General features: G+C 42.4%; 1 protein-coding gene and 1 long non-coding RNA gene across 8 annotated transcripts in view; one reads left to right on the plus strand and one right to left on the minus strand.

Annotated features, from left to right (window-relative positions):
- The window catches only part of LOC139082870 (uncharacterized), a 32,754-nt gene extending 15,355 nt beyond the window's left edge, over positions 1-17,399 (minus strand). The window contains exons 1-2 of the long non-coding RNA XR_011539206.1: positions 17,218-17,399; positions 7,123-7,276 (exon numbers count right to left, since the gene is read on the minus strand). This is a non-coding gene — a long non-coding RNA (uncharacterized lncRNA). The remainder of the gene's footprint in view (positions 1-7,122; positions 7,277-17,217) is intronic.
- Positions 15,448-21,271, plus strand: part of BMPER (BMP binding endothelial regulator) — a 234,189-nt gene continuing 228,365 nt past the window's right edge. Inside the window, exons 1-2 of one of the 7 annotated variants that reach the window (XM_070616213.1) lie at positions 15,448-15,637; positions 18,333-18,418. In XM_070616213.1, coding sequence (XP_070472314.1) covers positions 15,583-15,637; positions 18,333-18,418 — 141 coding nt within the window. In that variant the 5' untranslated portion in view covers positions 15,448-15,582. Of the gene's footprint in view, positions 15,638-16,080; positions 16,203-16,699; positions 17,286-17,692; positions 17,737-18,332; positions 18,419-21,271 lie in introns of those variants that run through there. The other 6 variants (XM_070616217.1, XM_070616214.1, XM_008526268.2 and 3 more) reach the window with 6 other exon arrangements.

Raw genomic sequence — 21,271 nt, forward strand, 5'->3', positions numbered from 1 at the left:
CTTCCTTCATCTTTTCTCCTCTTTCTCCCTCTCTCCCCTTCTTGCTATTCTTCAAACAGCACACACCTGCCCTAGAGCCTCATGCTTTTTGTTTCTCAGCCAGAGGGCGCAGGACTTGTTCCTTTATTTCTTCAAAACTTGGCCCAAATGCCACCTTCTCATTGAGTTCTTCCCTGACCATCCTATTTAAGAACCCCCCACTGCCTCTTTTCTGCTTTGTTTTTCTACAATCAATCACCATCTACATATAACTGACTTATTTATTTATACTTGTGGTCTATTTCTCCCAACTAGAATATAAGTACATAGAAAGCAGCGATTGTCATCTCTTTTGTTTATTGTCATCTCCAGTACCCAAAATAGTGCCTGGCACATAGTACATCCTCAAATTCAGGGTTGAATTGACCATAGACCACAAAAACAACTTACGTGGCTGCTTGCTAATATTTTATATCGATGAAGATGACTGCATGCATTTACTGCATCATCAATAGTTTTTTAAAAAAACGTTATCACTGTCCTGCCCTGTTCTAGTTTAAGAATGAGCTAATGCTAAAAGCCTTGAGTAAAAATCCAGTTGAAGTCAAAGGGTCAGGAGTAAGACTTAGGTTTTCTGATTGCTGATTCAGAAGACCCCCAAGAACCAATTGTGGACTCTCATGTTCTGGATCAGCTATATACATAACAAAATGAAAATGCAGGGTGGCCCCTTGTTTACAATTTCAATTTAGAATTCCAAGATTGTGACAGCAGAGCATTAAGCCAAGAGTGGGGCCCTTCTGAGCTCAGGCCCCGTGTGACTGCACAGGTTGCACAAGCATGATGCTGGCCTTGCTCATTTTCTACAACTGTATATTTTTTTGCATCCCATGAAAACAAATCTTAGGAGGTTTGTTTTCTTAGTGAACTTTATCCACACTAACATGTCTTTAAATTGTCACAAGGCTGGAAAAGTTGAGGGGGTCCATTCTGCCTGAGATCCCCTGGTACTTAGGCTTCAAAATAGTCCACTTTTGCTTTCTACTGGATTATATGACAACCTCTGTTTTAGAGCAGGAAGATTGAAAGATACCTAAATTGTTGCACCTATCCCTGAATAGGCTACAACCTTACTCTGAAGACAGGGCCAAACGCTGAGGCTGGAAGCGTTTGGGGGCAGGCTACACAGGGATTGCTGCTTCTGATAGAGATCAGGCCATTTCCACTCCATCTTCACTGTTATCCATGGTCTGACCCTCAGGCAATCTTTCATTTATTTATTTTTTAAAAAATTTTTTTGAAGAAGGAGATTGGCCTTGAGCTAACATTTGTTGCCAATCTTCCTATTTTTGCTTGAGGAAGGTTATCCCTGAACTAACATCTGTGCCAATCTTCCTCCATTCTGTATATGGAATGTCCCCATAGCATGGCTTGAGGAGCGGTGTGTAGGTCTGTGCCTGGGATCCGAACCTGTGAACCCTGGGATGCAGAAGTGGAGTATGTGAACTTAACCACTACACCACCGGGGCCAGCCTCCTCAGTAGCAACCTTAATGGTTTGCACTATGGACCAGCCTGAGAGACAGCCTGAAGAGAGAGTGAGAACAAGACTGAGATATAGTCCAGAGTAAGGCAGGGCCCCAGGACTTCAGAGGCCATCAGGCAATTTTAGCTAATGATGGTGATACATGCTAGAATCCACCAAGGAATTGCTGGCTCAGTCAGCTCCCTTCCTTGGGATTTATTTTCTCCATCTTTCAAAGAAGGACCATACTGTTCAGAGGTTATTTTTAATATTAACCAGACTTTAAACATTTTCTTGCATGTTGAGTTTTTTGGAGTCAGGCATTATAAAAAGCACAAGCTACTGGCCCCCTTTATTCACATTTTCCTAAAAACCAAAGGGAAGTCTTTGTGTATTTTCATTACAGGTCCATCTTGACATCTTAGATTTTAAAAATGACCTGTTCTTTGGCTGTGTATATAGTTTGGTTGATCGAGGTTGTCTCTAGGCCCTCTCATGAACATTTTTAAAAAAACAACTTACAAACGTCACAGTTGAGTTGAAGAAAAATGTAAGAGAAATGCACAATTTAAAGCTATCTCTAGATTTTTAGAAAGTTCTAAAGATGAGATGATTTAGCCACAAAGTTTTTAAAAATATTAAGTGAAACGAGCAGAAACATTGGTTCAACATTTCAAATATAATTTATCACTAAACAAACTGATTTGAACCTATGGAGGGCTTTCTTATAAGACTTCAAAGTCTTTTCATGAAGATAACTAAAATAAATATACATTATTTTAAAATTTCTATGTACACTTAAATCTTAAAGTGAGTTGTTTCTTGTGGGTCAGAAGTAACCCATTTGTACGGGAGGACATGTGACCATTCATTTTACATTTATTTACAAGGGTAAATTTTGCTTCACTTCCATTTTTGCTTTAATAGGGGCTGTTAACAGCTCAAGGTGATTTGGCTTGTAGTGATTCCTTAAACATGTCCATTAAACTGTGGGCATCAGTTAAATAGGAAGTGAAACATCACAAGGTACTAGACTCTGGTATAGACAGAAGAATTCAGCCAAACACATTTGGAATCATAAGTTTCTCCCTCTTTACATAAATATTCTTGGAATTTAACTTTCTCTCTGGTTCTACACCAGAGTCGTACAAGGAGGACCAACTTTCATTTTGACCATTTGGATCCAGATTTTGTTTAGGGAACAAGACAGCCTGCTCTAGAAATAAGAGACCGGGGCATGAATCACCTTGTTTCTGTGCAACCTTAACAAAACGGCTGCATTCTTAGGGATGGCTAGCAGAGCACAAGGAATTCTTTCCCCTGCAGAAAGATCCACAAGGAAAACTGAGTTGCGAGGAAGCTGAGTGGGGTTATCTTAATGGCAGTCGGCCTGGTTCATCTATCTGCACCAGGGGAGATATCCTTGCAAGCCTGTGAGCCAAGGACCAGCTTCTGTCCGCTCATTCCTGCTCATCTTGGGATTCTCCTTTTCTAAGCCCCCTCCTCTCCTTTAGATCTTCACATTCACACTCTTTCCTTAGACACGTTAATGCCCTCTTCACCAGGTTACCTCACGCAGCCTCTCAATCTCTTTGAGTGGATTTTATATTGCTAATCAGATCATTTATGACTCCCATAGACTTGAGGGCTCAGCAAGTCACTTGGATTCCCTGTTTCCAAGTTCAAGTGAGGGTTGCAGACAGAGGGTACCACTTCTGTGCCCCACATATGTCTTACAGGGTTTTTTCTTGAAGAAGATTAGCTCTGAGCTAACATCCATTGCCAATCTTCCCCCTTTTGCTGAGGACAATCAGCCCTGAGCTAACATCTGTGCCCATCTTCCTCTATTTTGTATGTGGGACACCTACTACAGCATGGCTTGATAAGCAGTGCGTAGGTCCGTGCCTGGGATCCAAACCAGTGAACCCCCGGCCTCTGAAGCAGAGCATGCAAACTTAACTGTTACACCACTGGCCAGCCCCTGTCTGACAGGGGTTTTAAAGCATTCATACCTGGATTGTGCTAAATTCTGGGCTAGACCCCTATATAGCGATTGATTCTAATTGATAGGAATTATTAGGTTGAATCATAGGAAATTGCCAATATCCAAGCATTTTTGTTTTTACAAGTATGAAAATTTCCTGTGGTTCTACCTAAAACTGCAAAATGGTTTCAGACATCAATGAAGAGATATTGAAAGAGTCTTGTTTTGTCTTTTCACTATGTTTCATGTCCCCTAACTTCTTTTCTTGTACCCTCTATACTTATACTAAGACCACGCACACACACACACATACTCACAACAGGACTTATTCTTCCTCTTCTGGGACCTTAGAGAGTTAAGAAAACCAGATGACAATGAGGGAATGCATTTATGTGGATGAAAGGCAGCTCTACTCACAATACTCCTGTCCTTCCTTCAGGGATATCCAGCCCTCCTTGCCTCCTCACCCCAGCTCTGCTTGAAATAATTTATTAGCTTGAAAGCAATGAAGGCTTGGGGGCAGGCTGCTTGTGTATGGAACTAGACCCAGCTTTGCATCACAAATTACAAAGATCTGGATTCTGCATTTGGCCTGATTCTTTCTTGGTGTATGACCTTCAGCAATTTACTTACCCACGGTGTATTTCAGTTTTCTCATCTGTAAAATAGGGACAATAATATCTACTTTAGAGTTGAAGCAGGCCAAATAAGAGAATGTATGTGATGTATCTAAAATTGGTGCTCCAAACTTATGTAAGACCAATAAGATTAAATTTCCTATCCCCTGGAGCTTCCAGTCTCCGTGCCTACCACACATGGCTCAGAAACCAAAGAGCCGCTTTACTTGAAGTGACATGTGGCCTGGGACACTGGGTGTCTCAGTAGTAACCAGTCAGCCCGGTGAGTCATGGCTAGCTGGGTCTCTGCTGCTTTGGGAAAGATAACTTGCAGCTGGGGAGGCACAGAAGTGGTTTTGTGGCGTCAATGACATTTGGGCTGGTCCCTAAGGATGGTTAGGATTTAGACATCCTCTCTAGGCTAGCGCGGTCTCATTAAACTTTCTGCAGTGATGGAAATGTGCTATCATCTGCACTGTCTAAGACATGGGGCTACTGAGCTGCGGAAATGTGGCTAGTCTGATTGAGGAGAGAATTTTAAATTTAATTTCAATTAATTTAAACAGCCACATGTGGCCAGCGGCTATGGTATTGGACAGCACAGGACTTGGTAGAGGAAACAGCAAAAGTGAAGTGAGAAAAGCAGAAGATCATGAGGGCAGGCGCGGGGTACAGCACATGTTTCAGCTTGACTGAAGCCCAGGCTGTGTGAGGACGCTAGTGGTACAGGCCACTGGACAGGGACATGTGGCACACGGACCGCCAATGCAGAGTTTGAATGTTCTTTTCTAAGCTACAGGAGCTAGTGAAGGTTTGTGAGTGAAAGAAGGACAGCATGTTGCTCTAATTCATAGCGATTAATCTAGCAGGAGGTAGGGGCGTGAGTCTCTCTAATTTAACCAAATAGAAGCTGGAAATGGAAACACTTGGTTGGGAGTGTTACAGCAAAAACCCACGCCAAGGTCTTACTGAGTGCTGGGTGCTGTGCAAACAGCTCTGCCTGGGTCATTTCATGTCATCCTGAGGCAGGTACTACCAAGTGATCCACTTTATAGACAATGGAATGGGGCTTACCATAGGTTAAGTTACATGTCCTCAAGTAAATACAGGAAGAAAAATTTGAACCCAGGTCTGTTGGATTCCAAAGCCCCTGAAAGAATGTGTTTAACTCCATTCTACCTCTGCTTTAGATCTCCCGGGGAGTAATAAGGGAAGTCAATCTTCCCTGGCAGTGTGATGAGATAGATGACGCAGAACCAATGCCATAGGTCAGGACTTGACATTAAGGGGACTGGGTGTGGCTTTTTCTCATGACTTGAGACAGGAAACTCTTTTTTTTCTGCAGGCACTTCTGAATGGGACTCCCAGTTTTGTTGCCAGACCTGATCTCTCTCATCTTCCTACTGCCTTGGTGAAAGCCCCAATTAGGCCATTGCTGAGCCCATTAGCTTGCTTATTTGTGGGCCAGAGAGTTATTATCTGCATTTGGGGAACTCTCCAGAAGAGTTGAAGACTTATTTCCTTCCTGAGATCTCTTCAATTTGCAGGCAATTACCTGATTGCTTTTTAAATTTCTTTTACAATCTTCCTTTAAGCGGCAGCTCAATGCGGTGTTAAAAACAACAATATGAGAACCAGGCTGCCTGGGTTTGAACCCTGGTTTATAGTCTGACGTTGAGCAAGTTACTGACAATACTACCTACCTCATGGCCTAGTTTTAAGGATTTCGTGACTAAAGGTAACTAACATGCTTAGAATTGTGCAAGTTATTTACTACACATGGTTTACAAGCATTATTATTTGCCAAAAACATGGTGGGGATGGGGGCAGGGGTGCCCCAGGGTGGCCAGGAGGAGGAAGAAGCAACTTTCAAAAGTTCATTCTGAAGTATTTGGGTGTGAATCAAAAGGAATTGGTCAGAGAAATAATGGAATGGAAGGCCAGTTTTTCTGAGTTAAGTTCAGATTCACCCTAATAAGGAAGCCATACAAATGTAAACACACGCAGAGAAGTTAGGATGGGAGGGAAGAGAAAAGGCAACCTTGACAGGTACTGGAAAGAAGAGTTTCTACATGCGTGGGAGCAAACTCTTTGCACGTTCGGGCAGATGACCCGGGTTTAACCACAGTCTGGGTCGCCGCGGTCGCTTCTTAAACTGCGGCGTCCCGGGCTGCGCGCGTCGGACGGTCTCCGTGCTGCCACCTACAGGCCTTTCGGGGCAGCCAGGCGTTAGGTCTGCACAGGACGGATAGCTCCACACCAGCGGTTAGCTCCCCTCCCTTACAGGATTTAAACGCTTCTGCCCCAACAGACACAACAGTTCCAAAACACATTTCTAAGAGTTATTTATAAGAGGGGGAAAATGAAAAAAAAAGCAAAGCTCCTCACACAGAAATGTAGAAATGTCACATTGACATAGCTCCATGTGCCAGGCACTGAGTTATTGCATTTAGTCCACATAAAAGATAACATCAGTGTTCTTATCCCATTTCAAAGTAGGTTAAGAAATCCTACACACAATTGTGTAGAAGCTGTGCCACTCACATACCTAAGTCCATGTATGTCATAACACAGTACCCAACAAATTATTTTTCCATCTTTCCCAAGTACATACAGAAGTGCACACGATTGAGTTGATCAAACAGGATTAACAGTCACAAAGAGCTCCTGTTTGCACATGGCAAATGCTGCTGACCTTGAGCTATTGCTTTGAAAATCTGGACTCCTCAAATAAAGATGCTATCACAGAGATTTTCGCTTATATAAGTCAGTCAGGTCTTTATTACCAGGGCCTAAATCTTTGTCCACTGGTAAATTAAATTATTTCTATTCATTCAAGCCAGCCTGATGAATTAATGTTGTAGACTAAACTACAAAACAAAGTGCCCTGTCTTGCTTTTACCGCTCAAACTCTTCATTAATTAATCACCATTTGGGCTACATGTATGTTACACAGGTCATGTTTGAATTGACCATCCTATGGTACTGACAGCGCTTCTCAAACTTTACTGTACATACCATTCATCCAGCGACCTTGTTTAAGTGCAGATTCTGACTCAGTGAGTTTGGGATGAGGTCTGAGATTCTGCATTTCTAACAAGCTCCTGGGTGATGAAGATGCTGCTGGACCACCGCACTTTGAGTTTCAAGGAATCTGAAGATCTTGAAGTTCCTTTGAATCATCAAAACAACATTTTAATTGCTTGCTTATCAATTATATTTTATTGTTTCCTAATGCTTTGAGAATCAGTAAGCTATATATTCCATCTAGAATACTTTACCAACTAGAACATTGAATTTACTGGAATATTCTATTCCTTCACCCAGGCTGGATTATAAAGTATTAATCTTTAGAAACTCTGTGACCTGGAGGAATTTTGCCTTCAATCAGAGGGCACCACAGAATTATTTTCCAAACTCTAAGGGAGAGTAATGATGATACTAACTTAAGAAAAACTTGTCAAAATTAATCTTTCCACTTTTTCAGATTTTTCATGCTGACTCTTTTGCCATCTAAGGAATTGACCACATGGAAGAATAGAGCAGTAGAGCTAGTGACACACTGTAAGACCAAGAAGCACCTTCTCATATCACTCAGATCTGGGAGTTCATTTATGGTTATGCTTATCAGAGTCTCCAGATGTTGAAGAGCAAAAAGTAACACTTTCGCATGAGATACAGAGCAAACACCTACTATGATGCCCAAAGGACAAGCTATTTATAGCAGTAAAGAATAAAGTGACCCATAAATAGACTGCCATTTGCTTGTTTGTTTCGTCTGGGGTCCATTTAATGGCATCTGTTAGTACTACAATAGCTAATGCCCTGCAATTATTTCCATCATAAACCCCGCTGGGGATGAGAAATGCAATGGAACTAGATCCTCCGTTTTGAATTGATTTTTTCCCCACATCAATTAAAATATTCAGTAAAGGTGTTGAGTTCTCCCCAAATCCTTCCTATTTACATAAATGAAATATATGCATTTAAATGGTTAAATGTAAATGACTGCTTTATATGTCTTAGAGAATATAATGTCTCAAATTGGAATAGTGGAAATTATGACAACTTTAATGAGAAAAAAATAGAAGAAAGTATGGTAACTTCAATGGGAACAAAGTACCTTTATGCACATGGTAGTTTTTCAGTAAATGTGGATTTACTGCCTTGAATGGCCTTAAGAATGATTTCTAGGTTTGCATAGTAAAGACTGACATGGACCATGAAGATGAGAGTAGGCTCAGAGCAGGGAAACAGGCTGCTGATGGCTATGTCCTGTGATCTGAGGGGTCTGGCAAGGCCAGTCTTTCTTTTCTCCTTTGCTGTAGTACCTAGATATTGTTATATTAACCCTGTGTATTATTATTGTCAATAATATCTGTGTTGGCTAACATTTATTCAGGGCCAACCATGTGGCAGGCTTCAAGCAGAGAAGAAAAGGTACTTTCCCCTTAGCTGAAGTTTGAAAAATCCAGAAGACCCGGGGTGGTCAAAGGGATGAGAGATTACAATGGGTCTAGCTTGGACCACATGATCTCCTGTTTGTGTAAAGTGTGTGAAGCAATAGGGGTTATAATTATTGGCAGGCTTTAGTAAAAACATATTTTGAGGTATATTTCCTAAAGAAGGTGCTTGCCCTTCTGGAAAAAATTCATGTCTACTACAGCTTTGAGCAAGTTACTTAATTTATTTGAACCTCAGTTGAAGAGTTTGTATAGTGAGGAGTAGAATTAGATGCTTTCCGAGGGTGCTTTCAAATCTAAAATCTCTGTTTTTCAGTTACTTTGTTTATGCGGCACTTTATAAATTGATTTCACATCCAGCCCTGACAAACAGGCAGAAGTGACGCTATTTCAGCTTCTTATTAGAAGGGGAAACTGAGCCTCACAAAGTTAATGAATTTGCCCCAAGTCATTAGATTGTCAAGTGGCAGAACTAGGACTAGATATTAAGTCATTGGATTCGTTTCAAAGAATTCCCTCTGAATGTTTCCCACATTAGTGAAATTAGTTTTGTTCATTCTGTAATGACTTAACTAATCTCATTGGTAGCAAACTACCATAAATTAAGGTAGAGTTGATAGGACAGTTTTGATGAATTAAATCTTGGGCACTTGAATTTTTATTCTGCTGCCTTCTGAGAGACCCCAAGATTGTTCATTCCTATGATTACTGTCTTTCTGATGGGAGGTGCTGGAAAGTACGGCTTGGGGAAGGATAAGCTACCGAGAATTCCAGTTGAAAGAAACTGGTTTTAGGAAGAGATCTAGGGAAAAACCAGGAGGAGCTGATTATTATCTACCAGCTCACAGACACTTGATATTATGCCTGGAAGCTGATTGTGGTCAGATAAGTCACTATTGTTTCTTTAAAGATTTCTCCAAATAAATATTTATACCACACAATCAATGAAGTCTAGAAAGTCAGTGGGGTGTGTTTTATTCTTAACAAGCCTTAAGTTAATTGTGTATCCTCTGCATCTACAAGCATCTATTAAGATAACTCTGAGAAGAGCTTAGAGCTCCTAATGACTTGCTCTCCTTTTGAGCAAGTATCAGTCTAGCATATAAAATTTTTAAGACCAAAAGGGAGTATAATCTTTGATTAAGAGCATATAAAAATATTATTCAAAAGCCTTAATGCACATGCCTTTGGTCTGCCAATTAATGAATTCATCCTCGGGGAAATAAGTATGAATAGTAAAAGGATGTTCACTGAAGCGTCTGTTACTGTAGTAAACAACTGGAAACAAGTTAGATGGGCGATGACTTAAGAGGATTATGGTAACTTCATAAAATAGAATATTATATAATTATTAAAAATGATGCTGCCAAAGAATAATTAGAGACAAAAACATTCAAAATAGCTTAACCAATAAGAGCATGATGTCCAGAGTCAGCCTACCTGGATTCTGATGCTAGCTCAGTCAGCTCCTCGTTGTGTGATCTCGAACAATTTACTTAATCTTTTGGCTTAATTCACTCAGATGTAAAATGGGGCTAGTGCTGGTACCTGCCTCACGAGCTTCTTGGCTAAATTGAATGAGGTAATTGATGTAAACTGTTTAGCACAAAGTCAGTCACTATGATAAGATTGTAACACAGCTCTTTGTTAGTCTATATTGCCTACTTTTCAGGCCAAAAATTGTGTTAATTTGGCAATGAAGAAGAAAATATAAAAGTTGTTTTTTTAAAAAAATTATTAAAAAATTTTAATTGTGGTGGAATACACGTAACATAAAGTTCACTTTATTTTAAGTGTATAGTTCACTAGGGTTAGTACATACACACTGCTGTGCAACCCGTCTCCAGAACTCTTTTCATCTTGCAAAACTAAAACTCTATACCCATTAAACAATAACTCCTCCTTCCGGCACTTCCCCTAGCCTGTGGCAACTACCACTCTACTTTCTGCCTCTATAAATTTGACTGCTGTAGGTTCCTCATATAAGTGGAACTATACAGTATTTTTCTTTTTGTGACTGGCTTGTTTCACTCAGCCTAATGTCCTTGAGGTCATCCATGTTGTAGCATGTGTCACAATGTCCTTCCTTTTTAAGGCTGAATAATATTCCATCATGTGCATGTACTACATTTTGTTTATCCGTTTATCTATTGATAAACACTTGGGGTGCTTCTGCCTTTTGGCCTTTGTGAAATAATGCTGCTACGGACATAGGTGTACAAACATTTTAAAGTTGTTTTTTAAAGAAAGATATTATAAGAATATTATAAATTTCCTAAAACTCATAAGACACATGTAAACAGGGACTATCGGTGATTGAAATCCTAGATCTATTCTTTGGCCCTGAAAGCATTTCCATCTTTAATTAAAAGGTTAATTACCTAATTAATATATTTAGCTTTTTATCGAGCACTTATTCTTTGTATTTGGTGCTAAATATTTCAGAAGATTTTATGCTTAGTTGAAAGTAACAGGGGGAAAAAACACTAATAAGAGATGAAACAAGATAGGTGCTGCTTTTCCTCTCATATTCAGGAAAGTTTGAGGTAGTCAGCCCAGGGCTCACGTTGTGCTTCATGGTGTCAGAGTCTAATCTTCTCTCTTCTTGCTCTCATATCCCTAAAGCTTTCTTCCCAAGGTCTTTTCCTGGACAAGGTGGTTACTGGGCCTCTGGCAGCATTATTTATGCTGGTATTCCAGCCATCAGAAAGAAGGCAGGGGAGAAGGAAGAGTATGTCCCTCCTTTAAAGGCACTTTCCATTTCTATCCCATTGGCCAGAAGTTAGCCATGGGATCACTCCTATCTGTAAGAGAGGTTGAGAAAAGCGGTGTTTGTTGATAAGCCATATGTGCTACACAAATTAGGAGTTCTGTGTTGAGCAAGAATGGGTAGTGGGGAACAGCCAGGAGTCTCTGCCAGTCTCCATACACGTTAACTAGCATCGTCGTAGCATAATCCGTAGATAGGTAATGTTGGACTGTTTCTCTCTGAGTCTATAGATAACCTTAAATAATCGTTCTGAAGCAATGATGATTTTCTCTGCTCTGTTGATGTTTATTCCAAACGAGACCAATTTTAAGTCTTGAAGGAGAACTCATAAAACCCAGGAAAACCCTAGGAGCAAGGCATTGGCTTAATATTCTGTTGCCTTGGGTTTGTGCTGAGATTCCCTCAACCATGCCCGACTTGAGACAGACAGACGGGGCTGTGGCTTTGGTGCCAGTGAACCTGGTGATTAGGCAGATTTGGTCTGGGGAGTGACTTCCCAAATGGAATGTAGAGAAAGGGACCCTTTCTCAAAGCTTATTCTCTACAAACGAGTGACATTGGTGCCTTGTTTTGATCCAGTGGAGTCAAGTTTATGTCTGATTTTTTGCAACTTCCGATATCAAAATGATTTATTTATCAAATATTTTGGATGTTGATGGAAATTAAAAAACACTTTTGAAAAATAGTTGCTTTTGTTTTAATTGTAGAACTGAAGAATCTATGAGACTCTAATCTGGTTGTTTTGGCTCATGAACATTTAACAACTAAGTACTCTGTGAAATAGGCAAACTTTACCTTACTACTCATGAGTACCATTATCCTTGAGGCAGAGATTAGGTGGGGTCATGGGTAAGGGAGGGCCAGGGAGTAAAGGGGAGTTTATTTATTACAATATTAATCAAAATTTTTAAAAATTCAGTGATTTTGTTATTTCAATGCAACCATGTCTAAAAATGCCTTTGTCCTGTCATCTTAAACTCTTTAGTGAGTACAGTCATATGAAAAGAACTTTAAGGTTACCAACAATGGAGAAAATGATTAAGTGAGAAAAGGTGAGGTTAATGACTTAATAATTCAATTTTAATAATGATCATTGAAATAAAATAGACCAATATCCCTGAAAGGATGCATTTGTCATTGTCCCCACTCTCCCTACCCCTACAAAAAAGTAGTTTCAGAGCCTCTGATTCTTTGGAATGACTTAAAACCCAGTGGCAGAATCTAGAGGACCATTCATCAGCCACAATGGTACCCACCCCTCTGAAGGACCAGAAAGTAAACAAACCAGTAGCAAACCCCAGAAGAGAGTGTGGTTCTTTAACATTTCAGCCTGGTGATCTAAGAGTAAATTCGCTGTTCAACTGGTGAGCAAATCTGTGTCTGCTTTTTATGGTCTTACAACTTGTATTGTCAGTACCAGTTCAGTCAAAGAAATATCTGAGTACCTATTGCGCCACTCTGTAACTTTAATTTGCATCATATCTAAAAATTACAGTGGTCCTTTCCTGTAATTTTACTCCAGAAGGCAGAACATTTGTAACGGAAATCACCATAATCGGAGAGCCAGAGAAGTTCTGTTTAAACGAGATATGCCATTAACTAGCTGAGTGACCCTGAGCAAGTCATTTACCCCTTAGCCTTCAGAATTCTCATTTTTAAAGTGAAAGGGCAGGGAATTGGTTTATGTGATCTCTCAGATCTCCGGTGCTTTAACACATAGTTAAAAGCAGCGTTTCTAATTTTATCCCAAGAAGAATCATCTAGTCATTGCTAAAGAGATTAAAAAACTGGGATTCATGTGTATTATACATTCCATCATCCAAATCCTTTCAAACAGATGTAGGTGGAAATGGTGCTCTCCACTCTCATGATTAATAATGACTAAATATGTGGAATGCTGAATACCCCTGCAGAAATCATTTCCATTCTAAAGAAATGTAGTCTGCTTGTTTCAAAGAAGAATTAGGCACTTCCTCCATGGGAAGCTTCCCTGTTGCTCATCTGGGGTGAATCCTTCACCTGCTGCCTATACTACATTCCTCAGTAATTCCAAGCCTTCCCACAGCTCCTGCTCAGCCAGCAGATAGAGCCAATCGAGTGATTGCCCCCTGTTCTCTTTATCAACCGAGTGTCTCCCTGCTGTTATTCTCTGCTGTTCCCAGACTGCCCTTCCCCCGCCAAAGTCTCCCCCTTTGTCAAGGCTCAGCTCCTGTGCCACCTCCTCCATGAAGTGAAGCTTAATCTCTTCTTTCTTTAAACTTCCCTGGCAGGGCTTGTTCTCCCCTCCCCTTACATTCACTTCCTAGCTGGTACTGTGTTCATTTGCAAACCTGCTCTATCTCCCTTCCCAGACTGTAAGCTTCTTGGTAGCACCATCCCTTATCCTTATCAAGTCTAAAATGCCTAGGCTGGTGTCTTTTATACGGCAAACCCCTCACACATTTATGGAATACTTATGGCCCTCCCTAGTGGTTGGTGTCACAATTCCTTTACTCTGCTGCCTTTTTGAAGGGCTAGTTATTTCGGTTTTTAGGAAGCTGGGTTAATGTAATTTCCATTGAAGTAACTTTGAATCTACGTCACTAAATTGTACATTCAGTTGGATTTTTCAGTGCAAATTCAGCATCACAGTTTTACAAGGAGACAAAGAGAATTTCCCCACCACAGGCCTAGTTCCTTTTTAGTCTAATTAGGTTATATATTTTGTTTTAAGGACGACAAGATAGTGCTTTGTCTAACTGAGACTGAAACAGGCCTTGAGTTAAATAATGGTCTTTGGGCCCCATGACCTCCTTCCCCTTGAAAAATATCATAAACAGACCCAAATACATATTTTGTTCTCCTTTTCATTGCCATCAAGAGGATTTTGAGATTTGAATGGTAGCACCATTTATCTTAAACGTGAAAGCAGATCTATGTGTCTTTCAGTGCAGACAGGCCTGCTGCATCTTCTTTTCTTTCTTTTTTGACCCTAGAACATCTCAGCTTTGTATAGACAGAGAGACCAACGGGCAGCTGATAGACTATCACTTAAAGAGGTGGTGGCAGCAACAGCGGACGCATGCAGAAACGTTCTGATAAGCCCTTTGGGGAGAAGGATGCTCCTTCAGAAGTAGGGCCCGTTTGCCCAGAAGGCAGCAAGGGAAATCACTGGAGGCAGCTGAAGAGAACAAACAGGAAGAAGAGACAGGTTTGCCAAAGGCTTCTGTACATCTTTCCCGTTCATAAACTTCCAGGCTGATGAAAATGTTTTCCGGGTGGTTTTTGAATTTGCACCTACAGGGAGATTCCCAGTGCACCTAAAGCACAGTGCCTCTGATTTGAGAAATGTACACACGCCTAGATCCCATCATAAAGGATTTTGTCATGCAGACCCGTGAGGATGTATGGCTGGTGCCACGGAAGGCACATCACAGTAATTCACGTGCACTCTTCAAAAGTCCTGCAATTCCATAAAGTGCCTTTATCCAAATCTACTGCAGAAGTCGAGGGCAATAAAAGGGCTCCAGGCCTCCCTATTACCCCATTTCCTTTAATGAAGTCATGATTAACATCTTTATCTAAAAACCCCATGCAGAGAGAGTCTTTTTAGATAGAGACGATAGTGTTTCCAACTGATTCTACTTATCTGTAGCAATAAAATTCTTTATTTTATTTTTTAAGCAGTTGCTAAGGATTGGGTAGTAAGGCTGGGTTTAGAATTTTCTGGGGTTTTTTGCTTGTTCCTTTTCTTTATGGTCAGTAAACATATTAAACACTGATTTTCAATAAGCTGCCTGGCCATGGTGGTTATTTGGGGGGGAAAAAGCAACCACACATCATCTTTCTTCTCTTTAAATTTAAATTTTACACTAAAAATCTGTTTTGAGAGGGAAATGGAGCGTGCTAAGCTAATGACAGCTTTTCCCTTCTCTTATTTTTTCCCTTGTCAGAGCAACGCTCTCGGATCTGCTGCTTGGCGTGCCGGGACCGGGTTGCGGGCAATGCTGCATTAATTAAGCGAGGCCTCTAAAACACTCGAAAAAATGAGAACAGAAAAACAGCCCCCCCTTAAAGCGGGGAGGGGTCAGGATGGAACTAGACTAAATGTGCCAGCAAACATATTCGTTTATTTTCAAGGGTATAGTTTCTGCGACTACAAACAACCCACTGCGCCGGGAGATCGTTAGGTGCATCCCGCTGAGAAAAGTGCTTGTCGAGTAGAGGACTGCCGTCCGGATCCACCCAGGCCGACCCGCCGGGAGGATGGGCGTGCGGGGACGCATTTCCATTCTTGGGGAGAGGAAGCCGGCGACTCACGGTGAGCTTCGAGAACAGCTGATCGTCAGGTCCCAAAACTTGCCGAGCATCCCCTAATTCCCACCCCGCGCCTTCACAATTTGGTTACAAAAATTCTCTCCTCCACTGCCGCCCCTCTTTGAGCAGAGGGTGCCACCGCTTGGGCGGGAGGCCGCGGTTCGGCCCGGGGGATCCGCGGAACGTAGGGTCGGACTCCCGGACACCCAGGACTGCGGGGCCAGAAGGGCGCAGCCCCGGCAGCGGTGGCGACAGAACCCCAAGCTCCGGAGGCCGCCGTGGCGACCCCCGCCAGAGATCAGCCGCCGGCGTGTCCCTCCCTCTTTTGCGGGTGAATGAATGATTAGCCAAACAGCACCTCCCCGCCCTTGTCAGCCCGAAGTTGGAAGGGAGGAGTCTTGGAGCGACTCTTCCTCTTTTTTAAGGGCGAAAAGCGTTCGCTTCTGTGGGTTTATTAATCGACCTTGCGTGTCGTTTCAACTTCTGTCCTCCCTAGTGTCAGGACGCGCAGACACATAAGCACAGAGCACTGATCTCCAAGGCCCCTCGCCCCTCTGTCCGCTCAGCCCGTGAGTCCGCAGTCGCGCCCCTGCGAGAGGGAAGCAAGGCAGGGAGTGTAGAGTTGCGGGGCCCCTTCTGCGCCTGGTTTGTCGCTCCTTCCCAAAGCTGGGGCACCTGGGAGCGAGCGGGGGTGGGTAGGCGCCCCTGCGCCCCATTTTCTGCTCCCTCATAGGGTTGGGACACCCGGGCGTGAGCAAGGTTGGTGCGGCTTCCCGCATTAGAGAACGGTGCCCCCGGGAAAGGGAGGAGGCACGGCGCGCGCCGGGCCGTGGAGACCCGCCTGTCCCGCTCGGATCTGCGCCCTGGGGTCGGTGGCCTCGCTCGAGGGGCCAGGAAGCGGGCTGGACGCCCAGCTGAGAAGCGTCCCTGGCGCGGGGCTCCTGCAGTCCCTCCTGGGCCGGGGCGCCCCCAGCGGGTTCCCGGAGGCGCCCGGTGCGCGGTGTCTCGGAGCCGGAGCGAGCGTGCGCGCTGGCCGGGCCGGGAGCCGGCGGGGCCCGCAGGAGGCGGGGGGTGCAGGAGCCGCAGCGGCGGCGGCGGCAGCGCCCCGGGCAGTTGCTGCAGCCCTGGCGGCGGCCGCAGAGCAGCGGTGCGCAGCCGGCAGCGCAGCCACTCCTCTCTGCCTATCTCCGGCTGCTCCGACACCCCCTCCTCCCGGCCCCCTCTTTGGCGTGGAGGGGGCGACGACTAAGCCACTGCGAGCAACTCCTTAAAAAAAAAAAGCCGCATTGGAGGAGCCTGGCCGCAGGACCCCTCCTCCCTGGGCGCCCCCCACCCTTCACCTCCCTCTCCCGCCCCCCCATCCACCCCCCCGCCCCAGGCTCCCGGGCGCCCGCCTCCCTCCTTCGCGGACTGTCTCCCCACTCGCCGGCTGAGAGCCCTTTTTGACTGCGAGCGGAGGTAGCGGAGTAGAGGCGGCGGCGCGGGACCTGCAGTCGCCCGGGATTCCCTCCAGGTGACGATGCTCTGGTTCTCCGGCGTCAGGGCTCTGGCTGAGCGTCCCTGCAGGCGCTCGCCCGGGATTACCTGCTGCGTCTTGCTGCTGCTCAATTGCTCGGGGGTCCCCATTCCCGTGGCTTCCTCCTTCTTGACAGGTAGGGGAGGGGGCGGGAGGGCTCAGTCCTCCCAGAGGCTGGCTTGGTACCTGGGAGAAGAGGCACTGGATTGCCCCGGGGACTGGAGGGTGGGGAGTGAGCACCTAGGCGCCTGCCCCTCGCTGGCCGAAGGGGATGAAGCGAAGCCCGCGGGGTTAAAGGGTGGGAAGGCACTGAGTAGGGTAAGGGGTGGAGGGCTGAGAAGCTGTTGACAGTGATAATAGAAATTCTTCTATTTAAATTTGGAAATTCTTTTATTTTTTGTGGTTTCCTCAGCCCTTATTTTGATCTGCTCTCTCCCAATAAAATTAAGGAGAAAATTTGCACCGTTTTGCGCACATCCTCCTTTCTCACTCTATAGGGTTCCAACATATCTTCTGGGCTAGGAGTCCCTTTTAAAACATCAGCTCTCCAGACCTCGAATTTAAAGAAACGATCATATTTTAAAAGGGTAATAATAGCAGGATATAATAATTATATGTTTTCAGGCAGGTGAAGACCTCAACTGCTATTCTGAAGGACATACTTTACTGACACCTGGTGCAGGAAAGAAAATATTGAGTCAATTTCTAAGAGAAGAGGAAAGAAGATTGTGTTTCAAAGTGATTTCAACTCACGACAATATGAGGCAGATTCATATAAAGGCCTGTTCATTGACACAGTCCTGAATTTTGTTCAAATTTAAAGTCTGCCCTAATGGCCAATTTGAATTTTTTTTGCATATGGGTGTGTGTTTAGTTGAAATGCCTTCCTAAAGGAGAAGTATTATTAAAGATCCAGTGAAATATTTGGAATTGTGCTTAAATCATCTGAGAGCAGAAAATCTGTCTATATGTCACAGTCTTTTTTAAAAAAAATTAAATGAAACTATTTAAAATAGATTTTTTGGGGGGGGGAATTTGTTTTTATTGAGTTTGATAATTTAAAACTCATTAGGAATTTCTGAAATTTGGGTAGTTGTTTCCAAAAGGATCAATGTAAAAATTTTAATTTTTGTAATAATGCCACTTTGCTAAGTTTAAAGTAAAAAATTTTTCCTCACTTCAGGTTCTGTTGCAAGATGTGAAAATGAAGGCGAAGTCCTCCAGATTCCATTTATCACAGACAACCCTTGTATAATGTGTGTCTGCTTGGTAAGTATGGAGATCAGGTAATGGGAAGTCAACTGCCCCCTCTGACAAGGTGAATCCATTAAATGTAATAATATAAGCAGATCTAAAAATTGTTCTTAGTCATTACAAAACTGCACCTAGCTGGTGAATTGAATTTAGTTGAATTTTTATGGGCTTTGGCAATTTCTGTTTCATCAGGCTGAGAGTTCTTAGCTTTGACATCACTGTTACAGAAGTAAACTTAAGATGGACTTTGTATGGCATTGTCTCAGTGATAATTACGGTTTCCACTGTCTGTTCCCGGGAATGGCTTTTGCCACCAAATCATAGGTGCCACCAAACTTCCTGTCTTGATTCTGTCATCTGAGCTCAGTGTGAAAATGTGGAGATAAGATTTAGGTATAAAGGTCAGGGATAAAGTATGTAACAAGGGGAAAGAGAGGTGACAGTCACAAAGAACAAACATGAGGACAAGATGTAATCTTGGATTTCTTTGCCTGTTATACCCTAAGCTCTCAAAAACAGTCTTTATATTTCTGACTTGGAAGCATGAGTCAGGAAGGACATTCTATCCTTGATAGAGAATGACACCTGGCTGTCAGCTGCTTAGTTAACACTGGCAGTGACTAGTTGAGTCAAAAAAATAATTTGTTTCAATTTATTTTAAGTTACTAGTTAAAGATAAGCTCTAATAAGTAATCAAAGCGGGGAGATTAAGTTATATGACTAAGAATTTCTGAGATGAAATATAGACTCACAAAGAGCAACATTTTTGCTTAAGAGTGTTTTACATGCCAATCACTTTTGGCAAATCTTGATTAAAAACTACGGATCACAAAACCCTGTTGGAAATACATTAAGGCAGTCAAATGCAAGGCCCCAAAGTGATCGATGACTGCTTGTTATCAGATCAACGTGCTATATGGAACTGAGAAGGGATTCTTCCATGTTTAGGTGAAAGCCAAGCCATCTGGGTTTAAACTACCCAAACATTTTCATGACAAGGGATGAGGTCAATGTTGCAAAATGATAAATGGGTGAAGGTGGATGCCTGTATCAAATGATTATCAGGTTCTGGAGACTACGGAAATCAACAGAAACACAAGTGAAAATGTGTTACGTTTGCTGCGACGCTAAATATTGCTGCCTTAATGCCGAGAGCTAGGAGCGAGGGTCTCTTTAGATTTTGTGTTTGTGAGTTGCCATATTAATGAATGATCTTTCACTAAAGGACTTGCTGAAAAGAAGCTTTGCGTTTAAATTTTGACTCAGTTGTATATTTACAAATACAGCGTGTGTGTGTGTGTGTGTGTGTGTGAGAGAGAGAAAGAGATAATCTTCCGTTTTCATTTCTCTTATCTGTGTAAGTAAGTGAATTATTTTATCTTAATCTCTTAAGATTTCAGAGGAAATTACCCCAACCAAGTAACATTTAAATATGCTAGAAGCTCCACAAGTGAAAATATTGTTTTTCTCCTCAGCAATATTACTATGCATTTATAAAGTTTAAATATACGGTTTGGATTTTGCAAACTGTTCCCAAATAACATTATGAAAACTTCAGACGTCATTCCCCCTTTTCAGTACTCCCACCTGGGGGGGAAATAGTGCCTTTCTCTAAAAGTGCACTTACTGATAATACGATAGATGTTAGACTCCTGCCATTTGGAAGGTAAAGAGTGAGTCTAGAGAGAAAAGATGCATCAATTGGAACTCAGGTGGGAATGATATTTATTCCAGAAAAATGTTGATTAAGTTCAGAAGGGTAGAAGTTTCGTTTACATCTTTAAGTAACATTTGGGGGTATCTGCCTTGAGTGAGAGCAGTCAGAAATCCTTTCTAAACATGTGAAGCCGGGACTCTGGCAATCCGACTCACTCATTATTCAGAAGATGCCTCAGACTCTTTCCCCAGCTGAAAGGCTTAGTGATATGTTATAGTGACTTTTGCAAGGATTTAGGATTATGGAGACTAAGTTGTCATAGCCATTATTGCTTCCCAAGCATTTGTAACGACTTGATAAAACTGAGTAAGAATAGATGGATGAGCTCTTTTCTATTTGTAGATGTTCTTGTAAGTTTCCACAGGACCCTCTGCAGTCCATGGATTTCAAAGCACCCCAGACTGCCACGAGGCTGCTTGGCATTTTTATACTTCAGTTGGAAGGTAGATGTATTTAGCAGATAGATAATATCAGCAATAGCAACTAATACTTATGAAACACTGTATTTGCTGGCAATCACCTAAGCCTGCAGTATTTCATTTAATCCTCACAAAAGTCCCGTGAGGGCTTTTACTCCCATTTTACAGATGAGGAAACTGAGGCTGGAGGAGTTAAGTTGCTGGTGAAGGTCATATTTTAGTAAATAGCGAAACTGGAACTCGCTCTCAGTTTCTTCTTCTATATCACATGCTGGTAATCAAGTAATACAGGCTGTTTGCTTAGTTAAAAATGTGAAAAAGCAAGGAGAAAATAGAAAGATCGTCAAGTTATTTTACTTTTTGGCGTTGCATGAGTTATTTTGTTTTTTTCTTCGGAGTCTTTTAGGAGTTCAGTTAGCTAACATTTGTTAATTGCGTTATATGAAAGGAAAATCTCGTTATGATTTCAGTTGACCTGCAGGGAGCTTTAGTCGTGAGCTAGCTTTATGTATGTACATGAAGAGGGTATGTAATAGTCAAAACTGTACTTTGGATAAAGAAAATAGTCATATTTAGTTTTTGTTGGTCCAGCCTTTTGGCAGAAAGTTACCTAGGACTGAGCATAAGCTCATATCTTATTTCATAACATGTACTAAAAACAAACTAACCTCAACGTACGCTTAAAAAAGACGTAAAATGTTACAGTTGGGAGGAAATAGGTGGCACAAACTC

This window comes from Equus przewalskii, chromosome 4 (genome assembly GCF_037783145.1).
Source record: "Equus przewalskii isolate Varuska chromosome 4, EquPr2, whole genome shotgun sequence".
In the NCBI taxonomy this organism is placed as follows: Eukaryota; Metazoa; Chordata; class Mammalia; order Perissodactyla; family Equidae; genus Equus; species Equus przewalskii.